General features: G+C 36.6%; 6 protein-coding genes across 6 annotated transcripts; 4 read left to right on the top strand and 2 right to left on the bottom strand.

Moving 5' to 3' along the window:
- Positions 1-21: 21 nt before the first annotated feature.
- On the bottom strand, positions 22-1,773 carry PRP40 (snoRNA-splicing protein PRP40; the record flags this gene model as incomplete). Its single annotated transcript, XM_056229429.1, has 1 exon — positions 22-1,773. The coding sequence occupies one exon, from the start codon at positions 1,771-1,773 to the stop codon at positions 22-24; it is 1,752 nt and encodes a 583-aa protein (XP_056083448.1).
- A 291-nt stretch (positions 1,774-2,064) lies between these two features.
- Positions 2,065-2,580, top strand: ARC19 (Arc19p; the record flags this gene model as incomplete). Its single annotated transcript, XM_056229428.1, has 1 exon — positions 2,065-2,580. One exon carries the CDS (start codon positions 2,065-2,067, stop codon positions 2,578-2,580), a length of 516 nt encoding a protein of 171 aa, XP_056083447.1.
- Positions 2,581-3,198: 618 nt separating this feature from the next.
- Positions 3,199-8,499, top strand: URB1 (Urb1p; the record flags this gene model as incomplete). Its single annotated transcript, XM_056229427.1, has 1 exon — positions 3,199-8,499. One exon carries the CDS (start codon positions 3,199-3,201, stop codon positions 8,497-8,499), a length of 5,301 nt encoding a protein of 1,766 aa, XP_056083446.1.
- A 137-nt stretch (positions 8,500-8,636) lies between these two features.
- PUT3 (Put3p) lies at positions 8,637-11,621 on the bottom strand (the record flags this gene model as incomplete). The annotated part of the gene is made up of 1 exon (XM_056229425.1): positions 8,637-11,621. One exon carries the CDS (start codon positions 11,619-11,621, stop codon positions 8,637-8,639), a length of 2,985 nt encoding a protein of 994 aa, XP_056083445.1.
- Positions 11,622-12,171: 550 nt separating this feature from the next.
- ATP7 (F1F0 ATP synthase subunit d) lies at positions 12,172-12,696 on the top strand (the record flags this gene model as incomplete). Its single annotated transcript, XM_056229424.1, has 1 exon — positions 12,172-12,696. The coding sequence occupies one exon, from the start codon at positions 12,172-12,174 to the stop codon at positions 12,694-12,696; it is 525 nt and encodes a 174-aa protein (XP_056083444.1).
- Positions 12,697-12,914: 218 nt separating this feature from the next.
- On the top strand, positions 12,915-14,963 carry HCS1 (ATP-dependent 5'-3' DNA helicase HCS1; the record flags this gene model as incomplete). Its single annotated transcript, XM_056229423.1, has 1 exon — positions 12,915-14,963. The coding sequence occupies one exon, from the start codon at positions 12,915-12,917 to the stop codon at positions 14,961-14,963; it is 2,049 nt and encodes a 682-aa protein (XP_056083443.1).
- Between the last annotated feature and the right edge of the window lie 46 nt (positions 14,964-15,009).

The following is a 15,009-nucleotide window of genomic DNA, read 5'->3' as shown; positions in this document are numbered from 1 at the left end:
ACGTATAATCTCTTCTATAAACTAATAGTCTAATTCGATCGCCTGGCTCAAATGTCTCTTTTTAGAAGGAGTTAACGGTATATCGGCTGTGGCACTTTCGGAAGTCAGTGGAGAGCTTTCGGGTTTGAAACCTTCAAAAATTTGCTTTCTAATAGTATCGTTATCACCTAATGCCTTATATTCGAGAGCCTCGCTCAGCTCCTTGGAAGCCAAGTCCCAGTTGCTGGGCTTAGGCTTGCCAGTTTTCGTGTATATCCTTTGCAAAAGTAACCAAAAATAGTGCTTCTTTTGCTCCATTATTCTACGTTCTTTTTGAAGGTTCTGTTGTATCTTTTCGTTTCTTTGTTGTACTATACCATCAGCTATCAAACTGATGTCTTCTTTATCTACCTTCTTGAATTTCAGGTCATTCGCTAAAACCTTTTCAATGTTCTCTCTAGTGATTCCGTCGCCATCTGTATCGTTCCATTGAAAATTCTGATCTATCAACGTTTGTTGTGCTATTGATCTTTGTGCGAATATGTACATCCTTTGTTCATCAACGTGATCTGAAAACAAATCAAGGCAGGAAGACCCGTCCCTTCCAAGCATTTGCAAAAACCGTGGATTAGACTTTAAGTAGGGGTAGATATCAGACCATTTGGTATTTGCTTTGATCTGGATAGGGATCTCCTTTAGTAAAGCTTTGAAATTATCTCTGGCCATGCGATCCCTGGTATAATTGCGCAGCCGAAGTTGATCCAGCTTGTTTTCAAGATCATTTTCAATTGTACTTACAATCTTCAAATAATCGGTTAAAACATCTTCATGAGTCAAAATTTTGAAATGTCTATTGGCCATATATCTCTTGCTCTTATCAAAAACATAATGACTTGACAGTTGTTGCCATGTTATGATTGCTTCGGAAGATGGCGACATTAAAATACCGTTCAAATATTCTCTTAATTCTTCTAGGGCCTGTGTCTTCAATTTTTCTTTAGATTCCCTCTCTGCATTTGCAAGAGTGTCTATATAGTTTTGGAAAGTTTGTTTTTTTGTCTTTTCGTTAACCACCGAGTGTTTGTATATTGGTTCATCAGCAATTAGCCTCTTTGCGGTTGACCAACGGGTATAATATTTTATATTGGAATTATTTCGTAGCATTTCCAAGAATGCATCTTTAAATTTGCTTGTTTCATTATGTTCCTTTAGAAGTTGATCAGCAGATCTATTAGAAAGATACTTTTCAAACATATCTTTTTTCCATAACGGATCATCGTCGACCATCCAATATCTCGGATCTCTAGTTCCTAGTTCTGATATTATTCGACTGAATGACCACGTAGAGTCTACTTGTTTTTCCTTCAACATCGTGATAAATTCTTTTTCCGCTTCTTCTTTCGTCCTTCTTTTGACATTAAGCAACTTTGAGTCATTGGAATATTGGCTCTCTTCTTCTTTGATATTTTGCCTTAGTTCTTTTTTCTCTTCATCTGTAGAAACCGTTCTATATTTACTAGCTTGAGCAGATAGTATTACATCTGGTTCTTTCTTTGCGATGTCCTCTGTTTTCTTTTCGAAAATGGGGATAGCCCAGCTAGTTTTTCTTGTCGTTGTATTATAGTAGTACACTTTTCCCTCTGCAGTCTTGGCCGCTCTCCAGCCATTTTCCTGAAGAAGCTGCTCTTGCTTAGAAACTAGCTGGGTTGGTTTCTCCCACGTAGATTTCTTCGTCAGAGTGTTGTAGTAATATACCCTTCCGTTTGCATCTTTCGCTTCTTTCCAATTAGACATAATCTCACGTCTTACAACCACAGTTAGGCCTATGTATCGAACACCTTGATGTCAGTCTGGTTATTTCAATAGGTGTAGATTCACTAATATCATATTTTATATTGCCTATTTTTTTTAGCATTATTATTGTTGTTTGATATTATCATATCGTTTATCACGTCGCCCCTTTTATCTAACTACAAGTATAAGACAAAAAAGGCCCATAAAACCAGCAAATTAGAGAAGCCTTTGGACCAACTTAACACTAGTGCGACGGAAGATAGAGAGGAAACCCCCACAACAGGAAACGAAATGTCGCAATCGCTACGTCCGTATCTAACGGCTGTTCGCTACTCCCTGGAAGCTGCGTTGACCTTGAGTAATTTCTCTTCGCAAGAAGTGGAAAGACACAATAGGCCGGAAGTTGAGGTACCCAACACTAGCGCCGAACTGCTGCTTCAACCGATGCATATATCACGTAATGAAAATGAGCAAGTATTGATTGAGCCCAGTGTAAACTCGGTCCGCATTAGTTTGATGGTGAAACAGGCAGACGAAATCGAACAGATCTTAGTTCACAAGTTCACCAGATTTTTGGAACAGCGCGCTGAAGCGTTTTACATCCTTAGACGTGTCCCGATACCTGGTTACAGCATTTCCTTTCTGATAACCAACAAGCACACTGAATCAATGAGAACCGGGAAACTGGTTGATTTCATCATTGAATTCATGGAGGATGTGGACAAGGAAATCAGTGAGATTAAACTGTTCTTGAATGCAAGAGCAAGATTCGTTGCGGAAGCCTACCTCGATGAATTTGTTTATTAGATTGGCAGGGCGGTAATAGGTGCTTTTCTCAAATAGGGCCGTATTATTGGAAAGATTTACGATCTGAGCCAACGTGTAAGTCACGTGGTCAATCAAAATGTATCGAAAATATGCAGCTATATATAACAGCATGTGTATTTGAATCGATTATAAACGTACTTTATATTGCAGTTACATGTAGCTTTTCCACTACTGGGCCTTGTATGTGTCTTTTGAAGCTTTTGGTAAAACTAACCATAAATCATCTTTTGAGTATCTAAAGGTAAATTCCAAGCGTGTTGCTGGGATACTCGAAAATTAAGATGTTACGCACTCAAACAAAACTGAAAATATTTCATTATTTTCCAGTATAGCTTGGACACATGGTGCATATTTTCTAACAAGCCTCAACAATGGTACCACATTAAACTGCCAATGGTCTTACTTTTACTACACTAATGTCATCAACCTTTATGAGAATTTCAGCAAACGTCACTTGAAACGAAAATTGAAAAATTTCAACGATGAGCTCATCGCAAAGAATAGTTCAGTTCGCAAATATACTTAATTCCAGATTTTATCTGCAGTATTTCCTCCTAATATCTCACTTAATATCGTTGGAAAACTATACATCAAATCATGAGTAGCTATAGTGGGGCGTACGGATCTCGCGATCAAAGAAAGGAGAAGTACACTCAAGGGAAGGAATTCGATGACGGTACATTAGAGACGTTAGAAGGTATAATCAATGCCCTCGAGGATGAGACTGTCTCAAAAGATTACCAACCTCTGATAATGTTCTTCCAAAAAGGATTTGGTGCTCAATCGGTACAGGCTTGGTCGTACTATGCCCAGGTAAATAATCATGGAAAGTTCTCAAAAACAACCACCCTACTAACTAGAACTTTGCGGTCTTTATCATCTGATAGCAGTACGCTGGATATTGGAAGCGGTTTTATCAGATTGATATTGATGGACTACACCAAAGTTCTTTATAGAGGGTTAAATAATATGCGTGCGCAATTAACTAATCCAATTCTCCGTCTTCTCAAACAAATAGTGAATTTCGACAATGGCCAATATATCGAAGAATTAGTGTCATATTTCGATTTTTCATTATCTGTCTTACCAAGGCTGTTATCACCAACAAAGTCTGAGCTGGCAAATGGCAACTCCTCCGCTAATTCGCTTAAAAATGACTCAATAAGATTTACATTTATCAAATTCTGGTTAGCATTAATTTCAAATGCTACTCCTTTCATAAGAAAAGAACTTCTGACCAAAAATTTTAAGATTATGAGCAACTTATTTAAATTCATGAATAAAGTTGATTCTGACAAATTATGCGAACACGTTTTATCAGTATTTGTAAATGATATTTTGAAAGAAAAATCTTTCAAAAGAACTACTAAAACAAAAATATTAAACGAGCTGGCAGCTTCAAAAATTCATCATTTCTATTATTCATCAAACAAGGATCTGGTTAAGAAAACGAATGAGTATTTCCTGACCTTGGGAGCCTCACACGAGTTTAGCGTAGCATTTCCTGATAATTGTGTTTGGTTCAAAAATTCGGTTACTGACGGAGCCTCTCACGGAGCACCAATAACGGTTAATCAAGTGGAATTTCAAGTTCACAATAAACTTTTGTTCAATACTTTGCGCGTTTTCAAACCGTGGGAGGATACCCTACAATTGGGTACTTTGATTAAGATATTGGAAAATGTTCCAGAACTTGTAGCGCCTTACAGCATCTTTTTGACGACAAATGGTAATCATGACCCTAAAATGACTTCATACTGGTTCGGTACAACGCTATTAATTAACAAAATCATTAATTTAAAGATACCGCAATTTATGGAGGATGTGGACAGTAATATCCCGCCCTCCACTTCGTTTGTCATAGAAAACATTCTGCCTTCCTTACTCACGAAATCCTCATTGACAAAATCTTTACAATTCGAAACGCCGATTATAAGGCAGTTAGCTTGCCAATCTATAGTCCTAGCGTTCAAAAAATTGGAAAAAGTTTCTATTCTTTATGATAAGAAGGGCTGGAAAAATGAAAAAATCGTTCTACTCAACAAATTTCATACCAGATTACCAGATTTACCAATATTTGTATCCACATTGAACAACACTTTGGCTACTAATAAAGATAATAAAATTTTACCATTATCCATATCCATTATATTCAACTATTACAGTAAATTATTCCCTAATCTTTTCTCCATAAGTTTACCGTTATCAAATCTTTATACGGATATTATGCGAGAACCTAAAATTTCCGGGATAGAATTCGCCATTCTTGATAACTATTTGCAGTTTCAAGAGTTCAACTCGACTCAAACGAAGTGGTGGAACTCAACTTCCAGCGAGAATTCTTTGTTCACTCTACTATTAAGATTGGCGTCTTCCAAGAACGCTTCCAATATAGTAGCCACAAGAATTTCCAATTTGCTCGAAGAATTAACCAGAGCAAACGTCATCTTCAACCCATCTTTGATTTCGCCAGTGATGGCTTTGGTGAACAGCCTTCAAGGGCTTTTTCTCCAGAATTGCGAAGCAGGAAGCATGGAAATATTTTGGAAGTGGTTCGATGAAACCATATCTCGCGTAGTAAAAACACCATACAAGTACGTTGATTTGGCAAAAGAATATTATCACATTTCTCCTTTCATTATATGTCTCTCAGAACAATGGAAATACGTTGATAAGAATAAACATTCAAATTTTGTTGACAAGTGGCTTCTACTCTTCTTTAGAAATATGATATTTATTGGAGAAAATCATACGGGAATAACCAAACTTGTCGAGGATGCTTTTCCTGAAATTAATGAGCATGATTCGAACTTGTATTTGAATCTCGATTCACTTGGAGAAAATATTAAAAAGACCAATAACGCGACCTCTTTAATTTCTTCAATGAAGGACTCATCTTTTTTTCAGTATGTCTCGTCGCTTCCATCTAAAGATTTGACAAATATCTCTAGATTGCCAGTAAACAAATTGGATGCAGCAGGAATCCTTTTTAGAGTTCAGTTAGTTGTAGAAGACGATTCCGTTGTTTATGATAACTGGTTCGAAACGGCTCTTTGTGAATTAGTTGGCAAGATTGCTAGCTATATGGTGACTGATACAGAATTCCCAATTGTAAAGGTTTTGGAAAGGTATTTGAAGTTTGCTCTGCCCAAGATAAGCGTAAAAAAAAAAAGTGTCCTACTAATGGAAAAATCGAGATTAATGTGCAATTTGATTGGCGCAGTATGCTTGGAATCAGGCGAACACCTAGGAAAATTTCAAGAGACAATACAAGATGTTGTATTCAATAAGGAAAAGAATGCAGAATGTCTCAGCTATAATGAGTCATACCATGAAGAAGATATAAACGCTTTGCTGACAATCGTCAGTGAATATTTGAGCACATCAGTATTGACTTCTTTGCTTATGCACACTATTACACTTAAGTTTTCAGGGAGTATTTTAGAAAAAGTATTCAATGAAGGAAAAACCATCGGTTTATCCCACGTGGAAAATGTGCTAAACAAGACAATAAACGAGGACTTCGCAATAATTAGAGAAGTTAATTTCTTTTTGACCAAGTTCTTCGAGAAAAACAGAGTTTGTATTGATGCCACAACTGCTCCCGAGGGCAAACTTTCACTTTCAGAAACAGCTTATTTCATAGATAGTGTCATTTCTAATGATTTTAATTACCCAGTGCTAAAAGCCTTCTACAAATGGGAAAAATTTTCCTTCCTGTCGTTCATACCAAACATTGGGAAGATTGGGAACTCACCTCTGCTGAGTATTGCAACGACAACTGCCTTGTCGGGCCATATGAAGGATGAAAATTTCAGTGCTTTTGCTCACGAAGTGCTTCTCAAGTATGACGATGATATCGGAAAGTACGCATCCACTACTACTCTAAAGAGAGATATTTTTGACGAAGTAGTAACTATGATTACTACTTATATTGAATTATACGATGATACAAAAAAGAACAACATTTTGGAATGTGTCTTAGCGCAGAGTGATCATAGATATCATGCTGCAACAGTAGAATATATTACTGCGAACAATGACTTTACTTATCCAGGAGTGGCCACTTGGTTGAACAAAACACTTCTTTATGTTACAAAGTACCTCTCAGAAAGAGAAATTCTTTCCAAATCCTTCTTTAAACTATTGCACGCCATTACTGATTTGTTCAAGCACGATAAGGCATCAAAGAACTTAAATTCGAAAATTTTCAATGCTCAGTTAGAGGCAATCTTAGGCAGTAAATGGATTAAGCACATTGAGGTGCTTGAATACATCAACGTTCTAATTCTTTGTGTGAAGCCAAAGTCGATCCAATCGCAAAGAATGGTTCAGTTATTATTGAACAATGACAATTACTCATCGCTCATGACCGAAAACAATGATGAGAATTCATCATATAAGAAATTCTTAAGCACGATGATATTGTTTGCTCTATTCAACATCGACCCCGTCGTTAACTCTACTCCAATCGTTCAAGAGAAGCTCTTGACTTTTTACTCTGGTACTATTTCCAGTAATGATAAGTTAATCATTAGAATGCTAGAAACCATCGAATCCGAAGTCGCTAATTCATGGACAAACATGATATTTTCTTGGGAATTTGTTGAAGACGAAGAAGAGGAGGTCCTAGAAGCCGTCGGACACACAAGGTTAATCGCTAAGGAAAAGGAGGGCTTGATAATAACGTTGCAAAAGAACCTTATTGAGAAATCGATTGACAAATACGTACTAGGAAGGCCTCAAATTCCCGAGTGCTGCAGTTATTCTAGTACCGGAAATTATGATGTCACTACAAAATGGCATTTGCTCAAGAAATTTTATGAAGACACCGAAAGATCTGGTGTTACTATGTATGATCCATTATTTTTGCTGCTATTGATAATTCATAACAAAGAGCTAGTAAAAATAACCAAAGGTGAGGAGGGGAGTTTGACATACAAATATGAATTTGAAAAATTTCTCGATTCAAAGCTTTTTCAATTTATTATTTGTTCATTGGGCGATCATGATACTATTGCCGATATAAGTTACGAGCATTTGACAAATTTAGCAGTTTCATTAGAGAAGAAAAGCACCCAAATCAATGTTAATAAAACAATCGCTGCCAAGGATAACGAAGAAAAAGAAGGAAGTAACGCTATAACCAAATATAACAACATTTATCAAATTCTGATCAAAAGAATTTTATACCATAAGCAACAAAAACAAGATTCAATCATACCTTTAATTTGGTTTTCTATCTCCAGGATCGTTGGCTTACTGAAAAACCAAACTTCGCCGTTACACGAGAAGGCATACCGCTGGGTATTATCAAGCTCCACCATTCGTGGTTGGGATATCCCTATGGTGTCTGATGTGATGATGTGCTACAATAAAAGACAACAAGATGACAGTAATAAAAAAGAGATTGATATGGACATTTATTACGGAGAATTGAGCTGGGTTTTAGGGACCATTTGTAAGGGAATCAGAACTGATGAAGATTACAAGATGTTAGACAAAAAGGGTGTATTTGAATGGTTATTGAATTTGATAAATATACCCTACTTGAAGGAGAGGTTACGCGGTTTGATTTATCTTATCTTTTACAAAGTTCAAAGGGTGGCGGATGATGGCGGTTTGAATTTAATTAGTAGGAATGGTATTATTTCGTTTTTGGAAATCATAAACGATGAAATTAAATCTAGATTGCCACAGGAAAATATTTTGAACAATATCGATATCTTACAGAATGAAAACAAAAATAAGCTAAACGGTACATTTGAGCTAGTCCAAGAACAAAATTGCGTTGAAAAACTGTTATTAGGCTATAATGAACTTGTCAAGTCGCAAAAAAGACTAATATTATGGACCGAAGGAGATAGTGACAACGTTGTCAAGAGGTTACGTAAATGATTTATCTTTTGTGTAATATATTTTATAAATTATAGAATTTAAAGAATAAATGTCCAATTTTTATGTAATGTATGAATGATAGTATATGCATAAAGAAAAAAGAAAGTATTTCTTGTTTCGCGAGTATGATGTAGTGCCTATGGTCCTAAATAATCAGTAAAGTCAATTTCACTCCCTGCCGCTGCGGTTGGATCCATGGTATTACCTAACCACATTGCTTGGTCAGTGATTTCTTTCCAAAGTTTTTCATCAGAATGATCAATGTTGCCTAAATCTTCTAACAACTGTTGTAAGTCATCATCATTCAGGTTATGAACGGAATCTAATTGGTCCATGTTTTTTTCCATCACCTGAGATCCCTTTTTAGTCAATGTGGTCTGGTATGAATTCTCCAAACTTGCAGTTATAATGTCAAAAAAAGTAGACGGTTCTGTGCTACTGATGTTGATATCATCAACATCACCATCGCCATTATTCTTATTGCTATAATCACTTATACTTGACTTAGTACTATCAGGAAGTATATTGGCAATGTTCGCTATAGATTCATGCTTGATCATATTTCCGCTTGAGTTTTGTTTATTGCAGTCTATAATTGAACGATCGATATGACTAGTGTTTTTTCTGACTTTCCCTTTCTCCCTTTCTATTTTTATTTCATTATCGTTGTCTGTCTCATTATCATTTTCACAGTTCATTGAATCAAATTTCAAAATATCGTTATATTTAGTGATTAAATCATTCATTATGCCATGGAAATCCAAATTGGCCATCAGGGTTAACAATTGTGCCCTTCTCAAACCTGCTGGAATATTGCCTAAGTTTCTCATTTGTGTAAAAATTTCCAAAGAATGATCCAAATGATATAACGTTTGTTCATGAATACCAAAGGCGGTATTAAACAATAGCAAAGTGCAAGAAGAGGTAAAAAGATATTCCCTATCCATATACCCGAACATAGCAAGCATATTATTCTGTAATAAGCTCCACAGAGATCTGATAGTATTAACAGAGGCATGCAAGGAACATGTTAACAAAGAAGAAATGGTTGTTGAATAATTTTGCAAGTTGATAAAGGTATTACTTGTCTTAAACCTTTTCAACTGGATGGATGCAAAATGAAACAACAAAGGCCTCACAGCTAAATTGATACCTTGAAAATATTCTGTGAACATATTAGTTGATAATCTTGATATTTTGAAGTCTTCGTCCTTTTGAGTGAAGTCGACTTGTAAAAAATCAGATAAATTATTTCTCCATTGCAATAATTGCTTGATAACTACCTTTAGAGTTATTATGATATTGGTTTCAGGCTGCCTTTGATATAATTTACTCAAGATTTGTGCATTTATTTTGACAATTGTAACACAATTCGAAATCAATTCAGCCCTTCTAAAAACGTAATGATTATCCTTGTGCTCCGGTTTTTCATCATCGATATCAGCTGGTAATGCTGTAGATATCGTGTAGTCCGTAAAACTTAATGGCAAACCAGCTTTTGAACTAAGCATTCTTTCGAACATATAAACCGTCCACCAAAGTCTCCTATGGTGTTCGATTTCATATCTGGATAGTGTATCACTTTGAGAGTCAACATGCAAACCTAGAATCAAACAAGTCCTTAAACCTTGACCAAAATAAAAATAAGAAGCTAAAGTATAATCAGCCACTTGTAAGAAAAACGCGTACAATAACAGGACCTCGATACCGCCCTTCTTAGTTACATTTTCTAATCTTTCGCTAGAAAACAGACAATTGAAAATTTTGGATCCCATTTGAAAAAATTTTGAACCAGGTAGTTTTGGTTGATTGGAATAGTTTTTCAACATTTCATTATTAATGGAGCCTAGATACATTTCACCCACCGCTAAGATCAATAAAATTTTGCAAAACCAAACAGCTTGTAATACTGGGTCATTTTCATTGTCCACCGTTTTTTTGGTATTATCGTAGTACAGCCATTCATTTTCCAGATATAATTTGTTGATGCCACATTTAACCAACCCTTCGTTGAAAAAGTAGAAACAGCCATCATTATAGTTTATGAAGCAATCGATCAGAAGTTTCGCATAATTGTATGAAGGCAATTGGAAATGTATCGCGTTTTGTTTGCTATTCTCATCATTATCATTTTTTAGAATTATTTTGAACATTAATGGAGACAAATTATCGTTAATCGAGTTCAAATTGACAATCTTCGATATGGGATTCAAAAAGTTGAAGGATGAAAACAGATAATTATTCGAGTTAATGAAGGAATTAATATTCGGGTTCAAATTTGAGTTTAAAATCTCGTTTTTCGTGTTTATTGGCAAGGGCCTGAAGTTTTTTATTGAGATATACTTGGTCACTAATGATTGAATTTCTAGCCCAAATAAAGTCATCGAAGAGGATCCGACAAAATAATGGAACCCATTGTGAGATTCTATGAGTCTACCGCTTCTCTGGGCAAAATTTGTCGATATTTCTTCATCGTCTTCGTCATCGTCGTCGTCATCACCATCAGCAGCGCCGTTATTATCGCTAGTAGCATTGGCTGGTTGTGTGAAGATACGAATAGACTTATTATAGTATTTCTCCAAACTGTGGTCGTAGCTCCTGTTATTTAACGAAGAAAGTGCGATTTTATTTTCAGTATCTCCCTTCCCATTCCTGTTGCTGTTTTCATCATCATCATTATCAGACGTTGTGTTACTATAGGACATCAGATCGAATATTGGGGCTGCCGGAGCACTAGAAACTTCTAATGTGTCACTAGTTGGCGTGCCGTTTGTATGTTCTTCAGCTTCATGACTGCTGTACTTGTCACACTTATTAACAGCTTTCTCCAAAAGCAATGCCCTGAGGCGATTGTTCTCTTCAGTCTTTTCGTTCAAGTCCTTCTGCAGTTGCTGCAGATACTTCGTAGACACAACAATCTTTTTTGACGGTTCCAAGTATTCGCATATGGCGTTGCTCGTGATGCATTTCTGGCATGGACTACCACCAGGACACTTAATGTGACGTTTCCTACAAGAAAGGCATGCGACAGCAGACCTTGGTTGCCTTCTTTGCCGTTGTTTATTAACGCAAGCTGACTGCTTTGAAAATATCGGTTGCCTGCTTTCTTGGTCCGTCACCATTAAACTTTTCGGAATAGCTGCACCACCGCTAGCAATGAGATAGGCAGATCGGTATAGTGGGTATTGTTGGTTGCAATATTTCTTTGAAAGCGACTAATTGCCGCCGATCTCTAGTCTGTCATTAAGTACTTCATTTTTTTTTTTTTTCATTTACCCCAATTTTTGCCACCCGCTGCCGCCGAGAACAACCGTCTACAGTGATAAAAATATGACTCAATCATTACAGTAGATGTATGGGTGGACTTGAATGATCACGTGAGTAACACGTGATCATATGTCGGGTAATGTGACATGCATTTCTCTTTGATTTGATTGGGTGCTTGCCCTGGTCCCCCCAAAAAACCAAAAGGTTCGCCATTAACTACTGTCTGGCCCAGGAATTGAACGCATTTTGCTAGTGCACATACTATTTTATGTATGAATATATATATATCTATCTAGGTAGGTACAGTCCGTATATAATACGTAAAATAAAGTTCTAGTTTGAAGGAGACAGAATTCATCTTACCAAGCCTAATTGCAGAACCATCAATTCATATTTAGTTCCATCATGTCTTTGGCCAAATCTGCTTCTAACAAACTTGACTGGGCAAAAGTCATCTCCTCTCTACGTATATCAGGATCTACTGCCACACAATTATCCAGTTTCAAGAAGAGAAACGACGAGGCACGTAGACAGCTATTGGAGCTACAAAGCCAGCCCACCGAAGTAGACTTCAGTCATTATAGATCCGTATTGAAAAACAGTTCAGTCATCGACAAAATAGAGTCGTACGTTAAGCATTACCAGCCGGTCAAAATCAATGCCTCCAAACAATTGCAAGTGATTGAGTCCTTCGAAAAGCACGCAATGACCAACGCCAAGGAAACAGAATCTCTGGTTTCCAAGGAATTAAAGGATTTGCAAACCACCCTAGATAACATTCAATCAGCAAGACCTTTCGACGAGTTAACCGTCGATGATCTGGCAAAGATCAAGCCTGAAATCGACGCTAAGGTTGAAGAAATGGTTAAGAAGGGTAAATGGGACGTACCTGGTTACAAGGAAAGATTTGGTAATCTGAATGTGATGTAAAGGCTCCTATCTTTATATATTATACATTATATTCTAGCTTTTCTTCGATCAATCTTATATAACAAACAAATAACATAATCAAACATTCTTACTGCCATATGAATATATGTGTGTATTGTGCGTCTGTGTGGTTCTTCCCTAAGATAAGTTCTTTGCGAAAAATATGAATGCCAACTCACATGCGACTTTAGGAAACACGAAAACGAGAGCAAAGAGAAATGAACAAGGAATTGGCATCCAAATTTTTATCAAGTATCAACCATGAACGCGAACAAGATATTCAAATAACTTCTAAGTTATTGACAACGCTATCTATCCAACAATTGGTGCAAAATGGCCTGGCAATAAATAATGTACATTTAGAAAATATAAGGTCTGGTCTCATTGGAAAGCTGTACATGGAGTTGGGGCCCAATCTAGAGATCAACGACAGAATACAAAGAGGTGACATGAGGATAGGTGATATTGTTTTGATACGGCCCGCAAAGACCAAGACCAAGGCAAAAACCAAGGTGAAAAAGACACCTGAAGACTCCAATGAGGACCAAGTGGAGTGTTCGGGCGTCATCTACAAAATGAGCGATACTCAAATCACCATTGCTTTGGAAGAGTCTCAGGATGTTATCGCTACCACTTTTTATTCTTATAATAAGCTTTACATCTTAAAAACTACTAATACTGTCACATACAAAAGAATGGAATCCACAATGAGAAAGCTATCTGAGTTTACTTCACCAGTACAAGACAAGATCACACAGTATTTAGTAAATGAACGTCTTTTCGTCCCCAAAAGTGGCGAACTTCAAAACGTTGGATCTTTCTTGAACCCGAATCTAAACGATTCTCAAAAAGCTGCCATAAATTTTGCCACTAATAATGACTTGACCATTATACATGGTCCTCCGGGAACCGGCAAAACGTTTACTTTGATTGAGTTGATTCAGCAACTTTTAATCAAAAATCCCGAAAAGAGAATCTTAATTTGCGGACCTTCCAACATCTCTGTGGATACTATCCTGGAAAGATTGACGCCTCTCGTGTCCAATAACTTATTATTAAGGATTGGTCATCCCGCAAGGTTACTAGACTCCAATAAAAGACATTCTCTTGATATACTTAGTAAAAAAAATACGATCGTAAGGGACATTTCACAAGAGATTGATAAATTAATTCAAGAAAACAAAAAACTAAAAAATTATAAACAACGTAGGGAAAATTGGAATGAAATTAAACTACTGCGCAAAGATTTGAAAAAAAGAGAATTCAAAACAATTAAAGATTTGATCATCCAGTCTAGGATAGTAGTTACCACTTTACATGGCTCATCCTCGAGAGAACTATGTTCTCTTTATAGAAATGACCCAAATTTGAAACTCTTCGATACATTGATCATCGATGAAGTTTCGCAGGCGATGGAACCACAATGCTGGATTCCACTAATTGCTCATCAAAATCAATTCGACAAGTTAATTCTTGCCGGTGATAATAAACAATTGCCGCCCACAATAAAAACGGAAGACGACCAAAACGTCATCCGTAACTTAGAGACCACATTATTCGATAGATTACTCAAAATTTTCCCCAAGAGGGAAATGATAAAATTCTTGAATATTCAATACAGAATGAATGAAAAAATCATGGAATTTCCTTCGCAGTCAATGTATCATGGAAAGTTAATAGCCGATGCAACAGTGGCAAGTCGGCTATTAATAGATATATCAAGCGTTGATGTTTCCCCATCCGGTGATGATGATATTGACACGAAACTGCCCTTAATTTGGTATGACACTCAAGGTGATGAGTTTCCCGAAACTGCCGATGACGCCACAATTCTTGGGTCTAAGTATAATGAAGGCGAAATTGCCATTGTGAAAAAGTATATCGAGAGTTTAAAATCCTTGAACGTCCAGCAGGATTCTATAGGCGTTATCTCTCCATATAATGCACAAGTCTCACACTTAAAAAGGTTGATTCATGGCAAGTTGGAATTAAACAACATTGAAATATCAACAGTGGACGGGTTCCAAGGCCGTGAAAAGGATGTTATTATCTTGAGTTTAGTTCGTAGCAACGAAGAATTTGAAGTTGGTTTTCTGAAGGAGGAAAGAAGGCTAAATGTCGCCATGACAAGACCCAGAAGACAATTAGTTGTTGTGGGCAATATAGAAGTGTTGCAAAGATGCGGTAACAAGTATCTGAAAAGTTGGTCGGAATGGTGTGAAGAAAACGCTGATATAAGGTACCCCAACATTGATGATTATTTATAAAGTGTATACAATAGACATAATTATATAACGGATACGAAGTGTCCGT

This window comes from Saccharomyces kudriavzevii (assembly GCF_947243775.1).
Source record: "Saccharomyces kudriavzevii IFO 1802 strain IFO1802 genome assembly, chromosome: 11".
Taxonomy (NCBI): Eukaryota; Fungi; Ascomycota; class Saccharomycetes; order Saccharomycetales; family Saccharomycetaceae; genus Saccharomyces; species Saccharomyces kudriavzevii.
This window is presented reverse-complemented; position numbering and strand designations above follow the sequence as displayed.